At 34.9% G+C, this 27,564-nt stretch overlaps 1 protein-coding gene across 7 annotated transcripts in view; it reads right to left on the bottom strand.

Annotated features, from left to right (window-relative positions):
- SNX7 (sorting nexin 7) overlaps positions 1 to 27,564 on the bottom strand; it is a 114,251-nt gene that overhangs the window by 25,086 nt on the left and 61,601 nt on the right. For 5 of the 7 annotated variants that reach the window (XR_013384516.1, XM_077905552.1, XM_077905550.1 and 2 more), the window contains one exon: positions 21,324 to 21,476. Coding sequence is in view for 6 of the 7 variants with exons in the window: in XM_077905552.1 (XP_077761678.1) it covers positions 21,324 to 21,476 (153 nt within the window). In the remaining variant the exon portion in view is untranslated. Of the gene's footprint in view, positions 1 to 20,700; positions 20,911 to 20,955; positions 21,016 to 21,323; positions 21,477 to 27,564 lie in introns of those variants that run through there. The other 2 variants (XM_077905551.1, XM_077905557.1) reach the window with 2 other exon arrangements.

Below are 27,564 nucleotides of genomic sequence, written 5' to 3'. Positions count from 1 at the left end.
TTACTCAGCCATAAAAAAGAGTGAAATCTTGCCATTTGTAATGATGTGGATATAGCTAGAGAGTATGATGCTAAGTGAAATAAGTCAGTAAGAGAAAGACAAATACTGTATGATTTCACTCATATGTGAGATTTAAAGAACAAAACAAATGAATGTTGGGCAGGGAAAAAAGAGACAAACCAAAAACCAGACTCTTAACTATAAAGAACAAACTGATTGTTACTGGAGAGAGGAGGTGGGCAGGGGATGGGATAAATGGGTGATGGGGATTAAGAAGGGCACTTGTGATGAGCACTGGGTATTGTATGTAAGTGATGAATTACTACATTCTATACCAGACACCAATACTACACTGCATGTTAACTACTTGGGATTTAAATAAAAATTTGGAGAAAAAAAAAAGAAACTGACCCAGAATTAACAAAGATGCTAGATTTAGAGACATGGACATTACAAGTTATTATAAAACTGTCCTAGATGTTCCAAGAGCTAAGTAGAGGCATGAAATAAATGAAGAATACACACAAATTGGACTTCCAGAGATGAAAATTACTGTGTGAGATGAAAAAAATAGAATGAATGGAATTAATAATGTATAAGAACAATGCAGAAGAAAAAGATTCGTGAACATAAAGGAATACGAATGGAAAGTATCTAAAAGAAGACACACAAAGAAAAAAGATCAATGAGAAAGAAGAGAAAAAAGCATCAGTGAGTCAGAGGACACAGTTTGCAGTAGTATAATATACTTGTAATTAGCATCGCTGAAAAGGTGGGGTGCACAAAATCCTTTGAAAATATTAAGGCCAAAATTTTCCCAAATTTGATAAATTATAGACCCACAAATCCAAGAAACCTAACAAACCCTAAACATAAGAAACATGAGAAAGAAGGCATCAAGCCACTTTTTATAACCAAATCACTCAAAATCAATGATAAGGATCATCTTTAAAGACAGAGAAAAATGATAATCTTAGAGACAAAAGAAAGAAACATAGGCTGAGTATTTCTCATCCAAAATACTGTAAGTGAGAAGATAGCAGAGGAACATTTTTACGGTAGCGAAAGAAAAAATACTGTCAAGATACAGGATGCTATGTCTTGCAAAAATACCCTTCAAAAACAAAGGTGGAATAAAGATATTTTCTGACATACAAAAGCTATAGAGTTTATCACCAACAGACCACACCACGAGAAATGTTTTTAAAAGAGAAAAATTGCATCAAACAAAAAGAAAATGAGACCAGATAGAAAAATATGAATCCATTCAAAGGAATGAAGAACACAGGGCATGGCAGTGATATGGAAACATGTATTTTGTATTACTTAAATGTATTTAAAATATAATTATTGAATTAATTATTAATAATAGTAACAAGATTTTTTGAGACTTATAATACATGTACAAATCAAATACATGACAAAAGAGCAGAGAGACCAGGAAAAGAGAACAGAAGAATACAATTGTAGGTTCTTTTTTTTTTTTTTAAGATTTTATTTATTTATTCTTGAGAGACACACAGAGAGAGGCAGAGACACAGGCAGAGGGAAAAGCAGGCTCCATGCAGGGAGCCCGACGTGGGACTCGATTCCGGGTCTCCAGGATCAGGCCCTGGGCTGAAGGCAGGCGCTAAACCGCTGAGCCACCGGGCTGCCCTGATTGTAGGTTCTTACATAACAGATGAAGTGGTGTGATATTACTTGAAGGTAGACTATGGGAAGATTAAACAGCCCACAATAAACCCAAAAATAACCACTAGAAAAATAAAAGGTGTGTCTAATACACCAACAAAAGATGTAAAACGAAATCATACAACATGGTCTATTATCCAAAAGAAGGTATAAAGAAGAAAATGGGAGCAAAGAGCAGAGAGAATAAAAAACAAATAGCAAAATAACAGACTCAAAACAAGCCATATCAATAATCAATTTCAATGTCAATAAGCTTAATACTCCAACAAGACACAATATTTCTATTCAATAGAAAAAACGAGACCTATCTATATTCCACTTATAAGAAATACACTATAAATATAAAGACACAAATACATTTAAATTAAAAGGGTTAAAAAAATACATACTATGTAACGTATGTCAAAAGAAAGCTAGCTATACTAATATCTAATAATATAATAATATATATATTATAATTATATTATAATATGATAATAATATAAGCTATAATAGATAAAACAGATTTTAGAACACAGATTATCATCAAAAATAAAGGTTATTTCATAACGATTAAGGCATCAACTCATATAAAGGGCATAATTTAAAATATTTATATATATAATGGAAGAGGTTTAAAATACATGAAACAAAAACTGATAGAAATGTACGGAGAAAGCCAAATTCACCATTACGATTGATTTTGGTATGCCTCTTTTACAAGAATTGATAGAATATGTGGACAGAAAACCAGCAGTGATATAGAAAACTGGAACACTATTATCAATCAAGTTGACCTAATTGATATCTATAGAAAGGAAAATACACATTTATTCTTGTATATACATACAACACTAACCAAAATAGACCATATCCCAGGCTACAAAAGAAGTCTCAGTAAATTTTAAAAGAGACAAGTCACATAAGTTTGTTCCCTGAACACAATGGAATTAAATTAGAAATCAGTAAGAGAGAGATATCTGAAAAATCTTCAAATATTTGAAATCTTAACAGGAAACTTACATATATAATACCTCCCGTGTCAAAGAAGAAATCAGAAGGAAATTTAGAAAGTATTTTGAACTGAATGAAAATAAAAACATGGCATATAAAAAATTTTGGGATCACTAAAGCAGTACATAGAAAGAAGTTTAAAGCACTAAATGTCTATTAGAAAAGAAAGGTTCGCGATGAGTACTTGGTGATGTATGGAAGTGTTGAATCACTATATTGCACATCTGAAAATAATATAATACTCTCTGCTAAAAAAATACTGTCTGCTAACCAATTGAAACTAAAACAAAAACTAAAAAACGAAGAAGAAAGAAGAAAGAAGAAGAAGAAGAAGAAAAAGAAGAAGAAGAAGAAAGAAGAAGAAGAAAAATCTTAAATAAATGATTAGTTTCCATCCTAAAAACAAACAAATAAATAAAACACTAGGGAGAGCTAAAAGAAAGAAGAAAGAAAGAAAGAAGAAAGAAAGAAAGAAAGAAAGAAAGAAAGAAAGAAAGAAAGAAAGAAGAAAGAAAAAAGAAAAGAAAGAAAAGAAAGAAAAGAAAAGAAAAGAAAAGAAAGAAGAAAGAAAAAGAAAGAAAGAAAGAAAGAAAAGAAAGAAGAAAGAAAGAGAGAAAGAAAGAAAGAAAAGAAAGAAAAGAATAAAACTGAAAAGATCAGAATCAATGAAAGATTAATAAAAGCGATAATCATTAACCAGACCTAAAAGAAGAGAGATGACACAAATTTACAGCTGTGAGGAATGAGAAATACGACATCAGTATCCAGATCCTACTGAAGGAAATAAAGGAACGTTAAGAAAGAAAAACTTTATACCTATACACTGACAACTTAAATAAAATTTCCCTGAAAGACACAAACTATGTAAATTCAATAGATATAGATAGAAGTAATAGATAACCCAATGAATTTGAATTTGTTGTTAAATATCTTCCCACAAAGAAAACTCTAGGCCCAATGGCCATCACTGGTGAATTTTATCAAACATTTAAGGAAGAAATCATATTAATTCTACACAAACTCTACCAGAAAGTTGAAGACATAGAAATGCTTTCCAATGTGCCAAAACCAAAGACAGTGTAAGAGAAGAAAATTACAAACCAGTATCTCTCATAAACACTGATACAAAAATTCTAAATAAAATTGTGGCAAATCCAACAATCTGTAGAAAGAATTATACATCATGGCCAAAAGGGGTTTATCCCAGGAATGTAGGATTGGATTAACATTCAAATTTTGGTCAATATTAACTGTATTAAATGCAGTATCTACTCAACAGACACAGATAGGGCATTTATCAAATTATAATGTCGATTTCTGATTTTTAAAAACTGTCAGCAAATTAGGAATTGAAGAGTTCCTACAACCTGAGGAAGAACACCTACAAAAGACCTAAAGTGAACAGCACAGGCAGACATGCATTAAATATTAGCTGTCATTAGCATTTTATCTCTTTTCAATGCCAGGGAAATAAAGAAAGGAAAACTCAACTTTACATATACTCAAAAATCTCCTTCACCAAATTTTGAGTATCTAACAAATCAGGAAATAGAAAAATACCAAAATACAAATCTCTTTAAGTCTCTAGCTACAGTATCTACAAAACAAGGAAAGTTATTAACCGGGACTGGTGGCCCAATAGTGAGCGGACTTTGCATTTGGGAAGAGCCCTGTTTCCCTAGTGAACCTCATTTCTACTGGAGCCGTCTGGCCTCCTCTGCAAATCCACACACAATTCTGCTATCTGGTAACCCTGCAGGGCAGCCCAAAGCTATTACTGCTTTCAGGAGATATCACATCTTTTTGATAACTCTGCCAAACTATCGTTTGAATAAACTTCTGAAGTCCTCAAGGTAAAATTCAAACTGTAATTCTGAGCAGTCTATTCTATTTAGAATTCCTGTCAAATAAGTGATCCAAATTACACCAAAGACGGCATTAATTCTCCCGCGAAGAAACTTCTATTGTCATATTCTGCTTCAACTATGGTAGCTTAATAAACATGTAAGGAAGATATTCAGTAGACATCCATGCTGATTAGTGTTGTGAATTAACATTTTCATTTTGCAACTAAGTCCTAAATGGGACGGTGAAATTCAGTAAAAAAGACAAATTAGCCACAGAACTCTTTACCAGCTATCATACTATTGGAAGAAAAACAATTTATGTATTTTTGAAATAGGAGTTCTAGAACGTTACCATAGAAAAACAGAAATAACATGACACCTGCAATATGTATCAATATGAATACTTGCTCAGGCATTGAAATGGTTGCTTTAGTACATATTACCTTCATGTTACCACCTTACAATGACTGCTACGTATCTTATTTCACAGATGAGAAGGTTGAAGCACAAATGGTTAAGTATGTCTGTGATATTACAAATCTGGTAAGTAGTACAGCCAGTGTTTATTCATCAGCAAATGGAAAGTAACTCATCTCCTGAAAGACCACCAGGATACACTTAATAAGTACCTGGGCCATCAAGATGAGATACCTTCCTTTTACATACTGGAAAAAGGACAATTTTGGAAAGAGACATGGGTCAGAAAATGCATGACTGCAGGAGGCATTAAGCTGAAAAAGTTTTAGGAAGTGTACATACACAGGCTGAACGTTAGAAATTGATTCCCTACATACCTCTTGGAAATTCTTTATATATTTCCAGGAGCACACACACTCTTTGAAGAGGACCTAAGTACTCAGCAAATGCAGGCGATTATACAGTAGGATTGTATTGACGACACATACAAACATGCTGGTCGTCACAAAAACTGCAGTCTTCAATCTGAATATTAATTAATTGACACCCTGGTTTCTATTGCTCTCTAGGTTCTGAACCAGGTTCAGCACCTGATGCTACTAGACCTCTTTTGGAATTTTGATAGATTTTCTTCTGAGTAAATACATCAGCTGTCCCCTCCTGCCAATATTTAATAATAATCTGTTACCTATTTGCACAATTATCTAATTAATGCAAAAAAATCTATTTTAAAATAATAAGAGATAATACCTAAAACTTTTAAAAACCTCTTTTCTCTTTTGCTTGTTTTTAAAGTATGAAAAACCAAGTAAAGATTCAAGAAATGGATTGTTTATATCACATATTTAAGCAATTTAGTTCAGTATCTGCTGTGTACGGGACTGTGATAATTGGAGGAGATAAAGAGTCATCAAAACAGTAGCAACACAATCTCAAAATCTAGTATGAGACTTGCTCATAACTGTAAATCATGTTTTTTTAAAAGACATTTCTGTTATTTGGCTTCTCATTGCTTTCCATCAAGGAATTGATTTTTTTCCACTTTTAAATCATTACAATTATGAAGCAAGCTAATATCTATTAAAATTATATATACCCAGTACTGTCAGCCTGACCGTTACCAGTACCCAGCCTCTCATTCTAGTTTTAGGTTATCATATCACCAGAGGATCAACAACAGCTGTTAGTTGAATAGTGTGTCATAATCTTCCACACTATCATTTTCTTTGATACAACAATACTTTGACAAAATCAAGGAATTGCATCTTATAGTTAAGAAAACTGTGTCTATAGATATCAGTACTCTTTTTTTTTTTTCTACTGCCTTCTGTGCCTCACTGCAGTAAAGTGAGCCAATAAATATGCTGTACATGCTACTAGGCAGGATGCTGGGTGACCAAAAAGTAAATTGATCACAAATCCTCATTAATTGAGACTCCAGTGCACGCTTTCCCTAGGTGGCTCCTGTTTGTAGCCCAAGGCCAAAAACTGTAGCTTCTCTTTGAAGGGCAGGAGTGAAAAACAAAGCTGTACTGTTAGGAAGGTGAGCCAGAGCTGGGGGAGACAGATCCAAAGGTAAACAAAGGCCTTTTTGTTCCTATGCACATGCTTAACGACTTCTCAAATGCACAGAATGTTTAGAAAATATGTTTTAATTCCAAAGCCAGTTTTAAAAGTAAATCTGTTGCTACTTCAACAAAGGTGGTAATGAGAATTCGCCCTCAGAAAAGATTAAATATCTCTTCAGGTCTTGTAAGTGTGTAGTAATCCTACAAGCAGATGTGACTAAGTTTTCCAGAGAATGATTGATACAACACAGCTTCCAATGAAAGCTTGCACGTTTAAGATAATCAGTATTTTTTAACCTAGTAGGATATGAAGGAGTTCTGTCCTAGAGTGACTTCAGACAAATATCTTCACTGCTCTGGGCTTGTTTAATCAATCATAAAGTTAGGGGCTTGGATTGTGTATGTCCAGTAACTGTGATCCTAGAACTAGGAAGTGAATGCTTCCAGGGGCTAACGGTAGCTAACAAGAGGTTGGGAAATGAGATCACACACAATTTATAGATCTACTCTCCTTGGCTCTCCTTGGCTTGACACAGTGTGGAAATGCATCAAACATAAAATTTTACCTCTTTCTTCAGTATTTGATATTTACAAGATAATTATCACTATAAATAAATTCCAAAGAGATGATTCATAAATTAATGAAAAATATTTTCAATTACTACTACTGCTGCTCCATTGATAATCTACATTTATTGAAACCTTATTATGTGCTAGGCACCAAGCTAAGGATATCACATATATTTTTATCTATCTATCTATCTATCTATCTATCTATCTATCTATCTGCTTTGAAACTTATTTCCTACATTGGCAATTCCAGGCTCAAGTAGAGTAAACTGGCTTGAGGAATAACCTGCAGGAGACTCCTAGGAGGATGTTTATGAGTATAAAAGTTTCAAAATCATTTAATTTTAGTGACTTATAGTGAATATTAAATTTTACTTCTAGGAATTTTCTTTCATCTTTCCTTATTCCATTCCATATATGCATACACATACAGACACATTTTAATACCCAAACAAGGGGTGCCTGGTGGCTTAGCTCAGTTGGTTAAGCATCTGCTTTTGGCTCAGGTCATGATCCCAGGGTCCTGGGATTGAGTCCCACATCATCGGGCTCCCTGCTCCGTGGGGAGCCTGCTTCTCCCTCTCCCTCTGCCTGCCACTTCCCCTGCTTGGGCTCACTCTCTCTGTCAAAGAAATAAACAAAATCTTTTTAAAAAATACCCAAACAAATCTGTGATGTACTATTATTTTCAGCACTTTACAAAGGATACTGAGGCTCACTAAAAGAAAGTCTTCAAAGTCTTTCAGCTCTAAGTTGTGCCTGTTCAAAGCCATGCTCTTAGCCAACATGAGATGTCAATATAAAGTTTGGTGTTTCCATCAGTCATCCTACTATCCTGTTTGTGGAACAGCTAGTAGAAAATTTAGTTTCCTCCATATTATCACATAAATCAAATTAATAAAATATTATTTATATATTCCTATAATAGCATAAAATAACTATAAACTTGCCTAAAACAATAACAATGAAACCTATCATTATGAAATGTGATAAAAGCCAAACTTTACCATATACTAATAATTGTATGTCTTTTAACAAATTAGAAATGAAAAATATGATTGAGTGTCCTCTAATTATTTTAATGCTCTCTCAAGTGATCTTGGGCATAAATGACATCATCTCATTTGAGGAAACACTGAAGCTCACAGATGTAAACATCTCTGTACTAGGCCCATTTCACTGCAAAATAAATTACATTATAAAAATTATAGATCATACCTAAAATGAAGGTAACGGGATGCGTAACATTACAGTAATAGATTTTTACCACCTAAACCTAAGATTCCAAACAGTATTGAAAACTTGCAGGAACTGCATATTTTAAATTGTGAATGTAATCAATCCAGAAAGAAATTAGAGACTATGTTGCTAGAGGAAAGCAACTTCCATTATCTTGTAATAGCTCAAAGTTGCTCATTATATTTCATTTTTGGAAAAGTCTAAATTCAGCCTCTAAGAATCATCTGCCAATTTATAATTTTAGAACTATCAACAACTTTAAAATAACAGAATTTGCATATTTTTCTAAAAATTACTTTAACATATCTCTCAAGAAGATAAGTAATAAGCTTGATTTATAAATCCTGCAAATACTTAAAAGACTAACAGTTAATGCAAAAGGACTCATTAGCTACAAACGCCATCTTGTGGTCCATGCTTTTATTATTTTGTCGTATTAGTCTGTATCTCTAACTCAATATCTGCTAAAGATAGAACCCTAGATATAATGTATTCCCTTTCTTTTATTTTTACACATGGAAAAAGTCTAATGCACCGGAAATCTTTGGGGGAAGAATTAATACAGGAACTAAAATCTGAATTCAAATCTTTCTAACTCCTACTTTTTCTATACCTTACCATCATTGTTTTTGACTGATAATACGCATAATGTCCAGTTTAGTACTAGACACTTCAAACACCAAGCTTTTCTGTTTGTTTAACCACATCTTGAAAGTACAGCAAACTATAAAGAATAGCACCTTTGAATTACTGAAAAATTATCAAGATAGAGCTATGAAGTTTTACTGCATTATTTTATTTTATTTTATTTTATTTTATTTTATTTTATTTTATTTTATTTTTAATTTTTTTATTTTTTTATTTATTTACTTATGATAGTCACAGAGAGAGAGAGAGGCAGAGACACAGGCAGAGGGAGAAGCAGGCTCCATGCACCGGGAGCCTGATATGGGATTTGATCCCGGGTCTCCAGGATCGCGCCCTGGGCCAAAGGCAGGCGCCAAACCGCTGCGCCACCCAGGGATCCCCTACTGCATTATTTTAAAGCACTTCACACATGTCTTCTAATTTTATTCTCCTAAAGATTTATGAGGGGGATGTCTCCGGTGGCTCAGCAGAGCACCGGCTCTGTCTTTGGCTCCGGTCATGATCCTGGGGTCCGGGATCGAGTCCCACATGGGGCTCCCTGTGAGGAGCCTGCTTCTCCCTCTGCCTGTGTCTCTGCCTCTCTCTGTGTGTCTCATGAATAAATAAATAAAATCTTAAAAAAAGAAAGATTTATGAGGGCAGTGTGTGGATAAGGGGGGGAGGGGGATTATCAATACCTCTACTGACAGATTAGAAAACTGGGTTAGAGAAGACATGACTAAGATTTTACAAGTAGCTAGTGGCAAGCATCCTGATATTCAAGTTTAATTTTTTCATTAGTAAATCCACCTTTTTTCTTCAAGATGTTATATCAGGCAGTGTGTACATGTGCCTGTGACTTAAATCCCTTTCTCCTTTTCTTTATAGGAATTACCATATTTATTGGCCTGTAGAATGCAATCATCATTTATGAAGCACAATAAGATGAATGTTCTTGATTCGGAAACTAGATACTTTTGAAATTATAAATATGTAATCTATTCAAATCCGTGATTAGCTTAACAGAAAAATTTATCTGATCCAAAGGAAGGGAAAGAGGCACATACAGTCTATGATCTAGTGTAACTGTCCTTTTCACACCTAAATTTAACTTCATTTGTATAGATAATTGAGAAATAATATCACAGAATATAAGAGATTAATGAGAATATTTTTAAGAGAGGTTTTTAAAGAAAGCAGAAACCTGAAAGATACAAAAACCTTCAAGACTTATATGAAACCTAATAAAAGACATACATGGTTATGTGAAAACATGAGCTGTAGCTATGGCTTTTGAATGTACAATTCAGAACCGAAATGAACACTTAATAAAACAATAGGACACAGATGACCCTTGAATGACACAGGTTTGAACTACATGAGTCTACTTATCTGCAGATTTTTTACAGGATAGCACTGTAAATATATTTTCTCTTCCTTCTGATTTTCTTAATAACATTTTCTTTTCTTTAGCTTCCTTTAGTGTAAGAATACAGAATATAATACATATAACATGCACAACATGTGTTGACTATTTTACTGATAAGGCTTCTGGGGAACAGAAGGTTATTAGCAATTAAGTTTTTGGGGAATCAAAATTTGTACACAGATTTTCAGTTGCACAAGGGGTTGGCTCCTCTACCCCCCACAGTGGTTACATAATTACTTTGGAATTCTAAAAATGACAATTGATTTCAAGGTTTCCTTAGAAGTAAATAAAAATCACATTCTGTTGCATTTAAGCTTAATTTTCTAATTGACTGTATTTTATATATTTACATGATACTTAAATTTTAAGTAGATTATAAATTTTTAAATGGAAAGTACACTATGTTAAGTGTAAGAGATAAACAGACTCTTAGAAAATAGATGGAACATTAGAGCAGTGTTTCTCAAACTACTGAGGTGAAGAACACAACTTTTTCTTTCAATCTCCAAGGATCATTAAGTGGTCCTACTGAGCGTGACTACTCTGCAGCTGCATGCCACATGAGTCACCACAAAACCTGAACAATACTGGCCAATATTTAATTAGCCAATACTTAATCAGGAAAACAAGTCTAATCATCCACTTGTATGTCATGGTGATGGTTAATTGCTGTAGAAGATGTTAATTGATTACTTTCAACTTTTGACTTATCTTGTTATGAATCTGTAATAAACAACTTATGGACTGGGCATCAGTCCACACTTTAGAATTACTTTAGAGATCGACATAATTACCCAAGGTTTCTCAAATTGTGTTCCATGACATGCTAATCCTGCAAGAAGAAATGCTGATCTAGTCAAGGAAATTGTACCTTCAGATTCACAAACCATATAAGCACGTAAAATACACTAAGAATTCTTTTAACTTTATTTAATCCAAATTTCTTTGACCACAGAACTTTTTCTTTCAAAAGCGTCACTCATTAACATTACAAAACACTGATTTTCTATAAAATGCATTGAGAGGCTCTAGTACAGACAGAATTACTGATTTATATTATTCAACAATTGCTTAAAAATATCCAGTGGCAAGGAATTTATGTCTTTACAATGCAATTTAATATAATTTAGAAAATTATAACACATAGGAAATAATTTTGTTGCATGTGAGTTCAAATTATATAATTTCCAAGAGCTGGTTTTAGATCTATTAACTGAAGCAAAGATAAAACATGTAATCCTTCTTCCATGACTGCCCTCCAAATATCTTTCTTCTTTTCCAATTTTTTGAATGAAGATGCATTTCTAAGACCATTAGCATCATAACCTTATCCTGATTACATCTTAGTTTGTCAATGTTACTTTCAAAATGCATCATTAGGACTGAATTCAGTATTTTGAATAGCTAGTAAAGGATGTAGATAATTACTTTGCTCTATTTTTTTTTAGTCAGAAGTGTCTTCTAGCATAACAAGACTGTAACTGTAACTCTCATAAAACTTAAATTTTGAATAGAGCAAATTTCAATGTGGTCACCAAGATAAAAACCTAGTGAATTAAATGAGTTGACCTCTAAAAAGTATACTATCATTTCACATGCTGAAGATCATTTCATTGCAAAATAATTTTGTTTTGAGTACAAAGACTCCTTTGGAAAAAAACTAGTTAGAGGTAGATTTACAACTTGGAATATGAAAGCAGGGCCCTGTCATCACTGTGGTGGATAATATTTACCTTCTTATTTGTAATAGTAGGGGAACATTCACCTGTATCACTAAAACCGTGTATCAAATTATTGAGGTATAAGTTCAAAAGAGAGTTGGCTAGAATAGAGCAGTCTTTTCAGCCAAGTAGAACTGCAATTTACTCTAAGAGCTCATAGTTACCAAAACTTCAGATGGTTTTACAATAAAGGTCTAAGTGAATATTAAAAGTCTCACATTTCTATTAGTTCCCTGTCTTTCCTAAAGAATATTTGCTTATTCCATAAGCAGCTTCTGTGAGCAAATAAATCTAAGACATCCAACAAAGGTGAACAGGTTTTCTTCCTAAAGAGTTTCTTGGGAATGTAAATGTGCTAAGGTGCATTGTCGACCTTCTCCAATAAAATGAAGCAGTATAACCTAGATGGAAAGCACTTGGCTATTAAACTGTCATAACCAATGATAGCCAAAGTAAAATCAATGCAAATAAATGACTGTTGATCAACTATGCCCCCAAATATACAACAGTTACAGATCCAGAGAACTATACACAGGGACTTCCTCTGATACTTGCAATAGTTGATTTTAAAAAGTTACTTATAAACTGTCTTTAACTTAGTTTTCCCTCAGGTCAGATTCTTACATCTTCACTTATCCAAGAATCCTGGTATAATCTATCAAGCTGAGAAGGGAGCTTCCTGGCCTCTGTGGTAGCTAATCTCCAAGGATGCCCCTCCCACAACTGACAATAGAGAACTATAACAGCCTCCCATGAACATTCTAAGCAGGTTTTCACTGATGATTTTATTTCCATATTCAATGGGGAAGCCGCTAATCAAACAGTAAGAATATGAAGTTTTTAAATTTTAGGATAACACAAAGCTATTCATCTCTGTTTTCCTTGCTGTGATCATTATTACTGTGTACCTTTAGATTCTGTTTAAAATAGGAACTGATTGCTCACCAAAAAGTGATTTCCATGGCATAAATAGTAAAAAGAAAGACAAGGTGAATCATCAAATAATCAGCTGTATTGGTTTCTATACTAAAAATATAAAAGGAAAGCTCCTAGGTGTTCAATGGAATGCCATTTAATAGTAGGAAGATGAAAACTCAGTGTTTTCTTTTTGAGGATAACCATCCCTAAATGAATTGGATGGTCCACAGAAAAGTGGTATGATGTGGCCTGCATTTGCTAATCCAGACCTTCAGGTCCCCCAGTGAGTGACTTCCACAAAGTAAGAAAGTAGATAATGTAGGCACAAGAATGTAATGGGTTGAAAATTTTAACTGGTATAAAAATGTTTAGGCTGATTAAAAATCTCAGCATCTTAGACTCTCAAGATGGGTATGTTTGCTTTCCAGGAAATCTAGTCTATACACAATGGGAATCTATCCAAGCCTGGGGTCTACATAATGTAGTTCTGAAACATTCTTCAAAGAGTTTCAAAGATAATATAGACTCTTCTGACGAGCTGTTTTAGCACCATCAAGAAATCTGTCTTCTTGGGTCCTAGGGATCAGGTCAGGTACCAGCTTTAGTAAATGGTATGAGGCATGAATATAAAAAGAAAAGTCCCCTGACATGAATTCAAAAATCCTTGTCTGAAGTAACTGAATTATTCCCAGCTATAGCCAACTTCTTTGTTCTTATGATCAGGTAATTGAGACATTAACTTTTAAGAAAGTATCTGTTTACTTGGTTTCATCCTAAGAGACTGTCAATATAAAAAATAAATGGTTCAATATAGACCATTTATTATGCCTCTGTCCCAACATGTCAAAAACTACGTGTCATTCCTTGGGATCAAAATAATTAAATAAACTCTCTCTGGGTAGATCCTCTGGCACTCCCACTCTCCTCTCTATAAGGAAGGCTGTTGACAAAGACTTAAGGAGTTATTATGTGACTGTATATGGGATATATAAGAAATTACAGAGGTTAACTATTTTGGAAATAGGTGTCACTGTTCCCGTATTCCCCCAAAATTTCTCTGAAGCGAATTTTAGTATTTACTTAGGAAAGAAAAGCAGTCTGCATTTCTCCTGGGTGAGCAGAAGTCTGCTGATCTTCCTGACATAAGCCAGTTTAGAATTAAGGGCTATAAGTTACAGGCTTTGTAAGCACTGCTTTTGAGTTGGCAAAGGAAGGGCTTTTGCATTGCTCACTGGAAAAAAGAATATAGTCAGACTTCTCTTTTTGTGGCAATGGATAGCTGCACTTTTATTATCCCTTCAAATATACTGGATTTTAGTTACCTTTTTATTTAGACTTGCCTAAATCTTTCAACTTATATTTTCATTCTCCTTGATAGAGACAACAGGACTTCCCCAAACCTCACTTCTTCCTGAAATGTGCCTCCTGACACCGTTTTCTCTGTCTTCATCTTTGACTGTATCCCTCTTTTTGGATCTTTGCCTTTCATAATCCATGCAGCACAGTATAATCATATCTGATTCTTTAGCTGCTTCACTTTTAGTTTTTAGAATTGTTCATTCTTCTTATCTCATATTCTCTTTTTGAGTCTGTGACTTTGAAATTAAAACTAAATTTTCTGTGACTTTTTAAAACTCACATTACTATAGTCTAGGGAATATGACTGAAAATTTCAACCCTGAATTTGAAAAGGATACTTTCTCTCCAGGTTTCTATCATATTATATAACATTTCCCCTTTTGGGATGGAATTAAGACCAGGGAAGCTATTCCCCCTCAGTGCTTCTTTTAATTCATGCAGATGAGCACAGAGTCCATAACTTATCTGATTCCCAGTTTTCAAAAGAAGAAAGAAATTTTGGACAGAAATCTAAACGCCACCCAGAATCCTGCTTATCTGGCAGTTTTATAATCATTATAAAAAATCATTATCAATATCGATTAACCTCTTAATGTCACAATGCTTGAGAGCTATATTTATCTGGATCAAGGTGTTTTAAGTTTACAAAATTTACAACACATTCCAAACTGTTGTGCCTCACTGATTTTAAAACAATCAACTCTTTGGATCCCTGGGTGGCGCAGCGGTTTAGCGCCTGCCTTTGGCCCAGGGCGCGATCCTGGAGACCCGGGATCGAGTCCCACGTTGGGCTCCCGGTGCATGGAGCCTGCTTCTCCCTCTGCCTGTGTCTCTGCCTCTCTCTCTCTCTCTGTGACTATCATAAATAAATAAATAAATAAATAAATAAATAAATAAATAAACGAATGACTGAATGAATGAATGAATAAATAAAATACTAAAACAATCAACTCTTTCACCAGAATTGATTTTACCATTTCCCCAACATAACAAAGGAATACATTTTTAAATAAATACAAGTGTACCTGAAGAACTTCTAGGGTGTTCAATGCTCATCCATTACTTTGTAGAACGATTATCTATTTATCGTCTTTTTAAAAATTCTCTAATTGTTAAGGGGTCCATAAATAGCTACACTTGTATTTAAGAAAACAGTAGCTATATTATTCATCTGACTGTATGATATCCTTTTGCAATGATTTTTTTCTTTCTTCATTCATTTTCCAGCAAAAGGCCTATGCTATAATCATTTTTTTGTTTCCTACACTTCCATGTTGACACATGTATTTCTATTATTCAGTAGTGATACAACCCTTCAATTAAATCTGTTCACTACAATTCAAGTAAATACAACTAAAGTAAATACTCTTTCAATAAAACAAAGCTGTAGTAATCAAGTGAAAAATACATATACTTGTTACTCTTCTCCAGTAAACTATTAAGGTCCTAATGGCAAGACTTAAAGTTTGAATTTGGATGCTCCAGAGTACTTAGCACAGGATTTTGATGTTAACAGAATCTTAAATGATTTCACATGAGACAACTGACATTCTTAAAAATAAGATTGATATAATTTGAAATGAAATGACCTCTGACCTGGTTATTTCTTTTTTTTTTATTTATTTTTTTATTTTTTTAAAAATTTTTATTTATTTATGATAGTCACAGAGAGAGAGAGAGAGAGAGAGGCAGAGACACAGGCAGAGGGAGAAGCAGGCTCCAAGCACCGGGAGCCCGATGTGGGATTCGATCCCGGGTCTCCAGGATCGCGCCCTGGGCCAAAGGCAGGCGATAAACCGCTGCGCCACCCAGGGATCCCCTATTTCTTGAATTCTTATCCAGAAAGTTTTTACAGTCTAATTTTCATAATTACTTGTAATAGTATTATCTGTGAGAGCAAAAAAATGTAATGTGTTATGTTAAGATACATCATTATTGAGAAAAAGTAAGCAAATAAGAAATATGGAGCTCAAAATAACATATCTACTATAATCATCATGATGCAAAATAAATAAGGAATCATGTTTTTATGCTGACACATTCAGAAAGGGTCATGTAGAAATCTTAAAATATTTTGATCTGAACAAAGCAAATGATTTTTCTATATTGGATTTAAATATGCCACTCTCTCTAGGAGAAAAGGTTACAGGCATTCTTTGTTTTTAATTTATATATTAGTGTACCTAGTTTTTGTTGTTGTTTTTGTTTGTTTTTAGTGTGCGTGTATGTTAATTTTATAACCACAAAAATAGGACTATTAAACAAGGACTTCCATACATTAATACTGTAAAGTAAACTGTGCAAAGGAACAAATTACATTACTTTAAGTATTACATTCACTTAAGTATTTTATTCACTTAACTATAAACTGCATTATTTGGCAAAAATTAACATTATGTGATCTTTTCATTGATATTAAAAGTGAATTTTCTAAGAGTATATTCTTTCAGTTTGTAACACTGACCAAGGATCACTTAGCCTTTCAAATCTCTCCACCACCATCATCATCACCATCAGCATCAACAACACATAAACAGAAACTGTTCTCGTGTTTTAGCATTCCTTCACATTTTATCAGGAAGTAATTTTCTTTGGTTATTTGAGTAGCAATATACTTTGAAATTACTCAACCCATGTTCAATTGGATTTTTTTTTTTGTTGTAGTGTTTTGTTAATTCTTGTTTTTAAAAAGAAGTGAAATTTCTTTTTTTTTAAAGATTTTTATTTATTTATTCATGAGAGACGAGAGACAGAAGGCAGAGACACAGGAGGAGAGAGAAGCAGCCTCCCTACAGGGAGCCTGATGCAGGATTCGATCCCAGACCCCAGGATCATGCCCTGAGCCAAAGGCAGATGCTCAACCACTGAGCCACCTAGGTGCCCTGAAATTTATTTGTAATTATTCATTATATAGGGCAAAATGAAAATAATTTCATTTTATCCATATAGAGTTCACCTAGAGATATCTGTTTTTTATTTGGTGTCAACCATCTCCAAGTAAATTCACATATCTAAGTACTACATTTCAATATGACAATAGCTAGCTTCCGATAAAGACCCACGCCTCATACTTAAAATCTGATTTTCCTCTGTCACTTTGATATTTAACTTTTAAGTTATAAACAAGCTGTGACCATTTCATTTCATAAAACAAGTCCAAAGGCAAATGTTTATATCCCAATTCATCTATCATACTAGGAACAAACCCCTTTGGGGATTTATATTTGCAAATGTTGATTAAAAAAAAGTATTTCCATAAGAATGTAATTAAATTAAAAAAGAAAATGGAAAGATTCTGGAACATTTTACTTCTCTGTATATCTAAGATATTCTGAAGTTAACAGATAACAGCAGACTGTTACTGTTTCAGGCCACACAGTCTGTGTGCTAATTAGGAAGCTTTGATTATTTAAGGGCTCCAACTTCCTGATTATGCTTGGACTGATATGGCAAATCAGTTAAAAGTTATTCACTCGGGAAAAAAACAACAAATAATTGAAACTGTAGGGTTCTTTTGAATTTAAAGAAAACTAATGATTACTTCAATGTTATACATCTAAGATGTATTACACTCGATACATTTTTATGAACACTTAGAAATGTAATTCATTTGGAGGAAAGAGTTAAAAATATACTGACATAAACTGCCGTGAAGAACAAAACTGGCAATATGGCACAGTGATACTAATTTAACTGTTTCTAAGAAAACAGTATTTTATATAGACTGAATTCAGTCTATAAGAATGACAAAAATACAAATTTATATGACAGGTATAGTCAAAACCCAAACACTTCAGTTATAACTCAGTGGAACTGCTATGAACACTTTCCCTTAAAAAATAAAGTCCAAACTTAGAAAAAAAATTTCACAGATCCTATCATTTAAAGGAAAATACAGCCCATGCCTTTGTCATGTGATTTTATACCCTAATATACTTCTGTTTTATAATCACAGTCACTTATAGTATATTGCATATTTCAATTTTTGAGGCATTTTCTTTTTTCTTTTTTTAAGTTTTTATTTATTTATTCATGAGAGACACACAGAGAGAGGGAGAGACACAGGCAGAGGGAGCATCAGGCTCTATGCAGGAAGCCGAATGTGGGACTCAATCCCAGGACCCTGGGATCATGCCCGAGCCAAAGGCAGATGTTCAACCACTGAGCCAGCCAGGTGCCCCTTAAGGTATGTTCTTATAAATTATTTTGGCTGATTGTCATAACACTTCTGTAACATCAGAATGGACAGTTCTAATGTAAAGGAGAGAGGAAGTTATTTTTGTGGATTTAAATAGTTAAGTGGTAATAAACCCTATGTTGGTCAATATGCTTTATTCAATAAAATATTTTAAATCATTTCAAAATCTGAGACTTATGGGAAATTTCTTTGAGATATTTGAACTTAAGGTGGTTAACGCAGAATAAAAAAATTAAGGAGACGGGTGCCTGGGTTGGCTCAGTCGGTTAAGTGTCTGCCTTCGGCTCAGGTCATGATCCCGGGGTCGTGGGATGGAGCCTCATGTTTGGCTCTCTGCTCAGTGGGGAGTCTGCTTCTTCCTCTCCCTCAACCCCTCCCCATCTCTTGTGCTCCCCCTCTTTTTGCTCTCTCTTAAATAAATAAATAAAAATCTTCAAAAAAAAAAAAAAAAAAACGTAAGGTGAGAGAGAGAATGATCTTTTCAATCACTTGCATTTCCAGGCCACTGCCACTAAATCCCTGTGTCAGTTCACATCTGTCTGGTGCTGCAACAGTTCCCTAACTATCAGGTCTCATCATATCCAGTTTTGTTGCACTCTGACCCATAAAAGCCCAAGTGACCTTTCTAAAGGTAAGTCTAATAGATAATGTCATTTCCCTGCTGTAAACTCTTCAATGGTCTCTACTATTTCCCTTAGGATGAAAAATAAAAGACTTCTATGATAAAGCACTCTTTAGCCCAGTGGGGTTCAGGACACATGGCAGCAAATTATGGCAGCTGGCCATATTGAATATTTTAAACTGAAGGAGTTTGAGATTATGGCAGAGGCAGGAAGATCACTTCAACTTTACATAACCCTCATTTTCCATAACTTGATAAAACCCTCATATGGGACAACCTGGGTGGCTTGGTGGCAGATGCCTTTGGCTCTGGTCATGATCTGGGGTCCTGGGAGGGAGTCCTGAATCAGGTTCCCCATGGGGAGCCTGCTTCTCCTTCTGCCTATGTTTCAGCCTCTCTCTGTGTGTCTCTCATGAATAAATAAAATCTTAAAAAAAAAAAAAACCCACTCATATGAAAGGTCCTTATATCCAGGGGAATGGAATGTCCTTATCAAAGGAAAGGAACAAGCAGGCCTTGTTAAGTTTCCCCAGTTTATTATACTGACCTCATACTTCTTAATCTACCATAATGCTCTATGACTGCCCACCCTTCATCAAACCTAGCATAAAATACTTGGGTCTGTTGCTTCTAGACACTATGTCCTTAGGAAAGCTGTTAAGTTCTCAGGGAACTTACATTAAATCAATTTGTGTGCATTTCTCCTGTCAATTTATCTTTCTCATTTCAATTTTCAGACCTAGCCAGGGACCCTAAGAGAGTTCAGGAAAACTTTTTCCTCTCATACAAAAACCTCGTTTTTCAGTTCAATACTACCTCTGTTTCTCCAACCTCCAAAAAAGAACCTCAACTATTTGAACATGTTCTCTCACTTCTGGGATTTTCTGCATGTATTTTCTCTGACTGGAACTCTTTCCCACATCTTTATCCGCCTACCTTTATTCATCATTCAGGCCTCAGCTTAAACAACATCCTCTGCAGAACATTTCTCATTCCTTCCAGATTAGGTTAGATGCCTTTGTAATATCTTTCTATGCTAGAACGTATTATACTTTATTATAATCTTTTGTATTAATTGTCTGTTCTCCTTGGTGACTGTGACTGCATGAGAAAGGCACTGTATTTGTCTTTCATGCTGTGGTCCCTCCAGGGCCCAGCACAGCATCTGCTGGAAGTAAGGGCTTAAGAAACTCGTTAAATGAAAATATCATTATCAATTAATCTTTGAAAATATACAATATTTTGTAACATTAAACTGACATGCACTACTAGACCACAAAGCATAGAATAATATTCTTAATGTACCGGTTCCATATAGTCATTAATTCAGCCAGAGATAAGGTTTAAGATACGTTTAAAATGTACCTCTTAGGAACAGTATGTTTAGGATATGGTAGATTTAAAAAAAAAGAAGTGGTAGTATAAAATTCATTTAAAATAATAACTACCTCAGGGAACTGTCAGTTGCAAAAAATAAAAAATAAAAAAACAATCATTTGAAAAGCAAAATGATGACTAGGTTCTATCTTGAACTTCAGAAAAAAAAAGCTGAACTAAACTAAAATGAACTAAAAAAAAAAAAAAAAGAATAGCATGCTTTTTTGTTGAGGTTTTGAATGGCAAGGTAGAAATGGCAGGGACACAGGATCCAGAACCCGATTTGATTTTCTGCTCATTCAAACCTCTGGTCCTGTTCTCATGCTGGAAACCCTTTATAACATAAGAAAGGGGGAGGAGGAGGAAATAAGACAGGAGGATCAGTAGGAGGCATTACCAGGTGCTTTTGAAAAATTCAAATCCTTCCAAAACAAGAAACTGTAGGGAAAACAAACAAAACAAAATGGTGTCATACTTCTTTCTCACATCAAGGCTCAAATTAGGCACTTGGGGCATGCTGCGTAAGAAGGAAGACTTTCATCCTTCCTCCACATAAACACATTTGTTTCGGTGGGTGGGTTCAGCATTACTCTATTAACTGGCAACTCTACTGGCACTGAGCCACCAAGGAGGCTTTTGAATGTGACACTTGCTTCCTTAATAGACTCTTTCATCAAGGGACAGATAGAAAGTAAAAGAGAGGATAACTTTCATAACATGAAGCAATATCACATATCACTAATTACCTGTTCATAATAGTGGATATTCTCCTCAGCCATATCTGTAAATGCTGACTTGATATCATTTTGCATATTGTGTTTCCATCTTTCCCAATCTGCTTTCAGGGCATTATTAGCACATTCCACTTTATCTTCAAGTTTTCCAATCTCTTCTGTAAGCTGAATTAGATCACAAAGAGAGATGCATTGATCAATGTATTCTTGCCACTAAATGAATTCATCAAATCTAAGCCAAACATTATATCAAAACAGCTTAAGTATAATTCGTTGTTTGGAAAGTCACCGGCATTTACTCTTTGTACTAACCAGTTATAGTAGAAAGAAGACCGGATTCAGCCAGAGATGCTGAGTAGAGTTCTAAGGGCTGCCACGAATTAGCATTTGACCTTGGCTAAGTCCCTCAAACCTTGGGCTTGGGTTTCACTATTTATAAAACAGAGGAAATTGAGCTACAAGTTATCTCAAAATTCTTTTGCATTAACCCTCACTACCACTATTGTTTATGGTGATAATATTTATGTTAAGAGGTATGGTTTAATTCAACAGCTTCCTCTTGCTGGTCCTCATTTTTCAGTTGTTTTTAGTAGAAGGATCAATTTAACTGACAATGTTATAACATCCATTCAGATTATGCAGTCCAACCTGGAGGCTCAGGGGATTAACCTGCCAAATTTAACTGAGCTGGTAACAGAGGCAGGTTGATATCTCAAGACACCTGACACCTAGTCCATGAGCCATCAGACAGGCTTAGTGTGATGGTTACACCTCCTCCCACCCCACCCACCAACCTTTGAACATGTATTCCATCAATTCATTGTTTTATATTTGGTGTATTTACATATTAACACATATAGTTAGACATACATTATTTATATACACTATTTATTCATATATTCAGAACATGTTTATTAAGTGCCTTCTCTGTAAGGCATTCTTCTAGGACTTGGAGATTCAGTAGTGAAGACAATGGACAAAAATCCCTGCTTGTACCAGACCTTATACTCAACCGGGGAAAGACAGACCACAAGCAAGATAAATGAAATAGGAACAATCAATTGAAAATTAATGCTAGAAAGAAGAATGAAGCAGAAAGGCAGACAGGGAATGTAGGATGATGCAGTTTCACATAAGATGACAGGGGAAAGACTAAATGAGAAGGTGTCATTTGATTAAATACTAGAGGAAACGTGAGAATGAACCATGCGGCACTTAGAAGAAAAATCATTCCTAGCAAAGGAAACAACACAGGGAACAGACAGACTGGAAGTGGAAGCATGCCTAGATGTCGAAGAACGTGGAGGCTAGCATGGCTGTAGCATGAATTAGAGTGAACAAAAAGGGGGAAATTCTAGGAGGTGAAATAACAGAAGGAACAGGTGACTAGCTCTCATTGAGCTGTGCAGTTCGTGGTAAAGTGCTTGGATTTTATTGGGTGAGATCCAAGGCCAGGAAACTTCAAGCAGAAATGACACCAGCTCTCTCGTGTTTTCAAAGGGGTATCATACACTACCAATGTGGTGCAACTGGAAGTATTGGAAAGAGGCTATTATTTAAGATCCCCATTTCAGAGGCATTAAAATGTGAGAATGTCTTAGAATCAAAATACATTATTTTGCTTTGAATGCTTATATGAATTATTACTCTCATTCTTATTTTCATCATCATTATTATTTTCTCTATGGAATTCCACTTTTCTGTCCTTATTTCATCACAGCTATATTTGTCTTTATTTTCTAAGAATAGACATTTGGTATTATATATATCTTCCATTATCAATGGGAGATGTATTTCAATAGCAGGTTGACTTTCATGTTTTTGGGGGGGAGGAAGGGGATTTTTTTTTTTTTTACTTGTTTTGTTTGTAAACTATCTCAGTGAGGCCATTTATTACTTTATGAGTATGTGTACTCTTTGGGGTGATTATTTTGTTAAATCTTAGAGAATCTGAGCAGCCCAGGTGGCTCAGCGGTTTAGCACCGCCTTCGGCCCAGGGCGTGATCCTGGAGACCCGGGATCGAGTCCCACGTTGGGTTCCCTGCATGGAGCCTGCTTCTCCCTCTGCCTGTGTCTCTGCCTCTCTCTCTCTCTGTCTCTCTCTCTCTCTCTCATGAATAAATAAAATCTTTAAAAAAAATGGATAAGAAATCTTAGAGAATCTGTCTAATGAGTTGTTAATGGGACGTTCACGGGATATCTGATGGTGGGCTGTGGATGCTATGGGATAAGCTGAGAGTAAAATTGCTGAAGGCCAAATGTTCCAAAGAGGATCTGGGTCTTCTGGAAGAAAGCTCACTCTTCTAGGTTGTTGGACGAAACTGTGCCATTTTCATAGCCAGATGGAAACTATTAACAAAAAGTCTCTCTTATGTAGGATCAGGAAGGTACCTACACAAACTGTAAGTGCATTATTATTCTCCCCCGCTTAGCTTCTGCAGTCTAAAATTGCTATGCACTGGAGTGGGATTCTTGGCAGACTCCTCTACTAAAATTGGCTTTAGGAAACAGAGTATCTAAGTCCTATATTTTATCTTTCTCCCCTTCCTGAGAGTTTAACATGATATCCCTGTCATAAGGGGTTTATAAGAGTTTTCCCTTTATCAGTCTGCAACTCCCCCTCATAAAAGCCCTTGGAAGTGGTGGTCTGGCTGGATCGTGCTTTTGCTCTGGCTGAGAGCTACTAGAGAAGTCCTGTCCTGTTCTCTGATCTCACTCCTGCCTACAGAAAGGAGGTTTGTAGCCTTCTCAGCACAGCATTGGGATTAAGAAGACTGATGACTGGTTAGACTGAGTTGTTTAAGCCCCACTTCTGTCTTTATAAACTATGTGGCATTGGGTAAGACTAGCTGTTGAAGCCCTAGTTTCTTCAACAGTAAAATGGATATAAAAATGACCATACTTATCACACAGGGATTTTAAATGCATGAAATAACTATTGACTTTCATAGTACCTGACAATTTGCCTACTAGATGTTATGTATTACCATCACCAACCACCACCACCACCACCATCACTATGACTACCACCATCACCACCAACATCATCATTAAGAGTTGGTGAAACTGAAGTTGATTCCTTCTCTTCTTCCAGTATTTTGATATCTGGAAGTATTTCATTCCTCTGCCAGGGTCTCAGTCTTAAGTCAATTTCTAGTGCTATTTCTTAATCTGTTCTCACCAGTGTGGAAGATGATGCATATGCTTTAAATATACATGATCAATTCTTGTCATTTTTTTTGTAGCTAGAGATGAGTAATTTTCCTTTCTTTGATGATTTCATCATTGTTTTAATGGGAAAGGAGTAAAGAGATATTAGGTAATTCCCCACACGGACTCATCTTCCCATAATTTCAATTCTAGGAAACTCTTAATTTATAATAAGCACAAAATGCCTAATTCAAATGAAGAATGAGCTGGACTCTATCTTTCCTAATAATTTACAAAAGCATCATATGTCCTTTCCCTTAGTTATCTTCAATTTTAGCAAGTTCTTTGGTATAAGGTACATTTGCATGGTGCCATCCAGGCTTAGAACATAAACACTTAAAAAAGTTAACCAAAGTGGGAAAGTAAGATGTGTTAGAACCTGGCAGGCCAAAGAAGTCTTTCTAGCACGCTGTTGCCCCTCTCGCCACACAGGAGGTTTCAGTAACTCTAAAACTAGAAAATTCAATTCATAAAATAGCACAGAAAAGACTGAATTAAAAAGGATTAAAACTTGAATAATTGTTTTCACAAATCCTGGAAACAACTTGGCCCTCCATTAGTGGAAAAACAGAAGAAGCAAGCAACCCTTTTTGCCAGGAAAATGTTGTAATACCAGAATAAGTAATATGAGATTTTAAGATAGTAAAAAAAAAGTGGGGGGAGATTTATATTTAACAGCAAGGCTAACGGGTAATTTCTAGCTTCAGTTATACACAGCTAGAAATTAGCCACACAATTAAATGAAAACCATTAATACTAAGAGCTCAGGCAAACAAAACAGTCTTTCTCCAAGACTCCCTACTATAGTACCAGTAACAGCAAAGAGAATAATAACCATTTATTGCATTTCTGCTGTGGGCCATTGCATTAAGCTATATACTTTACATATATTATTTCATTTAATCTGAATAATGTTACAAATTTGGTGTTATTATCTTCCTTTTACAAGTTAGGAAACTGGGAGAAAAAAATGAAAGAGATCACACAGTGGCATAATAGAGATTCAAACCAAGGTCTTGCCTAAGTCAAAGCCCATGTTTTTTTCCACACTGACTAAACAGCACCAAGCTACAAGGTTGAACTGATTCAGCTTTAACTCAAGGAGTTTGTAATCTATTAGGATACACATGTGCAAAAATGAAATAAAAACCAAAGACTATATATAAACTATGAAGTACAATGTGATATAAACCACAATGGAGGAAAAAATTAAAGAGATATAGGAAGACACAGGATGGAGGATTAATTCTAATTAGATCAGGGGATATTTTAACTGTCAATTCAGTAGGCAGGGACTGGGGAAGAAACACCTGGATGAAGGTAAGGCATAAACAAAACCACAGAGATGGCATGTGACAGACTGCGACAAGAGACTGGATAAGAGGTAGGAGTGGAGTTTGGAAGTGGACAAGCGGAGACAAGAGATGCTGCCAGATAGGCTGATTGAAGATTCATTTATACCTGCTTGAGGGTATAAATGATATCGAGCACAAAATGGATTCTGCAGGAAATGGTAAATCCCTAAAAGTTTCTGACCAAGGTAGAGCTGTATTTCCTAAATCAGAGATATACAGGGATGGTTAAAGACAAAAGAAAGAGGAGAGGAAAAAAGGAAACCCCTCCCTCCTGCTTGTGATCTCTCTCTCTCTCTCTCTCATGCTCTCTCTCTCTCTCTCATAACTCTATCTCTCAAATAAATAAAAATTTTAAAAACCCAACAAAATACCAATGGCATTTTTCAAAGAACTGGAACAAATAATCCTAAAATGTGTACAGGAACACAAAAGTTCCCAAATAGTCAAAACAATCTTGAAGGAAAACAATCAAACAAAAACAAAAAACAAACAAGCAAAAACAGAGCTGAAGGTGTCAAGCCTCCTGTTTTCAAAACTATACTACAAAGCTATAACAACCGAATCACTATGGTACTGGCACAAAAAGAGACACAGATCAATGGAAATAAACTTACATATCCGATGGCCAATTAATATACAACAAAGGAGGCAAAAATATACAATGGGGAAAAGACAGTCTCTTCTATAAATGACATTGAAGAAACTAGACAGCCACATGCAAAAGAATGACACTGGACCGGTATCTTACACCACATACAAATATCAATTCAAAATAGATGAAAGACTTGAATGTAAACTTAAAACTAGCCAACTCCTAGAATAAAGTAATAGGCAGTAAACTCCTTACCACTGGTCTTAGCAATATTTTTTTGGACAAGCTTCCTCAGGCAAAAGCAAAAAAACCCAAAATAAACAAATGGGACTACATCATATAAAAAGCTTTTGCACAGTGAAGGAAACTATCAACAGAACAAAAAGACAACCTACTGAAAGGGAGATGATATCTGCAAATCATATACCTAATAAGGGATTTTTAGCTGGATATTTTAATGATGCTTAAATTACCTTAGAATTCTTCTAGACCAAAAAATGGTGATGTGGTTCAATTTGAAAACTAAAAAATTTGTTCCAATAAAATGAATGCTTAATCCTACTCACTAATAAATATATAAATCTGGTTCTATTTTGGGGCCATATTCTCTTTTGATTCAATCAATTATTTTGCAGCACTATGCTTTCAAGGTTCTCAGAAAACTGTAGAACATTTTACTGGTCTGAAGGAAGTAATTCAAATGTCGTTTGCAATGAATATCCTCATTTCTGGAACATTTCTGTATGTCCAGTGCTCTGCTGCATATGGGGAGCAAGACATGCACCTGTTACAAGGGAGAGTAACCTGCCTCAGTGACAAAATGCTTTTTGTCTAGATTGATACATGTACTGTCCACTGAGGCAGCTCCACTCTATTTTATCCTTCTTGGTTGCCTAAAGGTATTAATATATTTGGTTTGGTCTTCTCTTTTATTTTCCTGAATTTTAAAAATTTCATAATCACAGACATGTATAATAAGCTTCTCAAGTTTCCTCATCTGTAATATGAGGAGATATAAAGTCCCTATTTAATAGGATTCTTTAGAATAACATGTTGGTAAAGAACCTGGGACTTAAGCATTTAGCACACAAGTGGC

The sequence above is a fragment of the Canis aureus genome, chromosome 8 (genome assembly GCF_053574225.1).
Source record: "Canis aureus isolate CA01 chromosome 8, VMU_Caureus_v.1.0, whole genome shotgun sequence".
NCBI lineage: Eukaryota > Metazoa > Chordata > Mammalia > Carnivora > Canidae > Canis > Canis aureus.
Note: the sequence above shows the minus strand (reverse complement) of the source record. Positions and strands in the feature narration are given on the sequence as shown.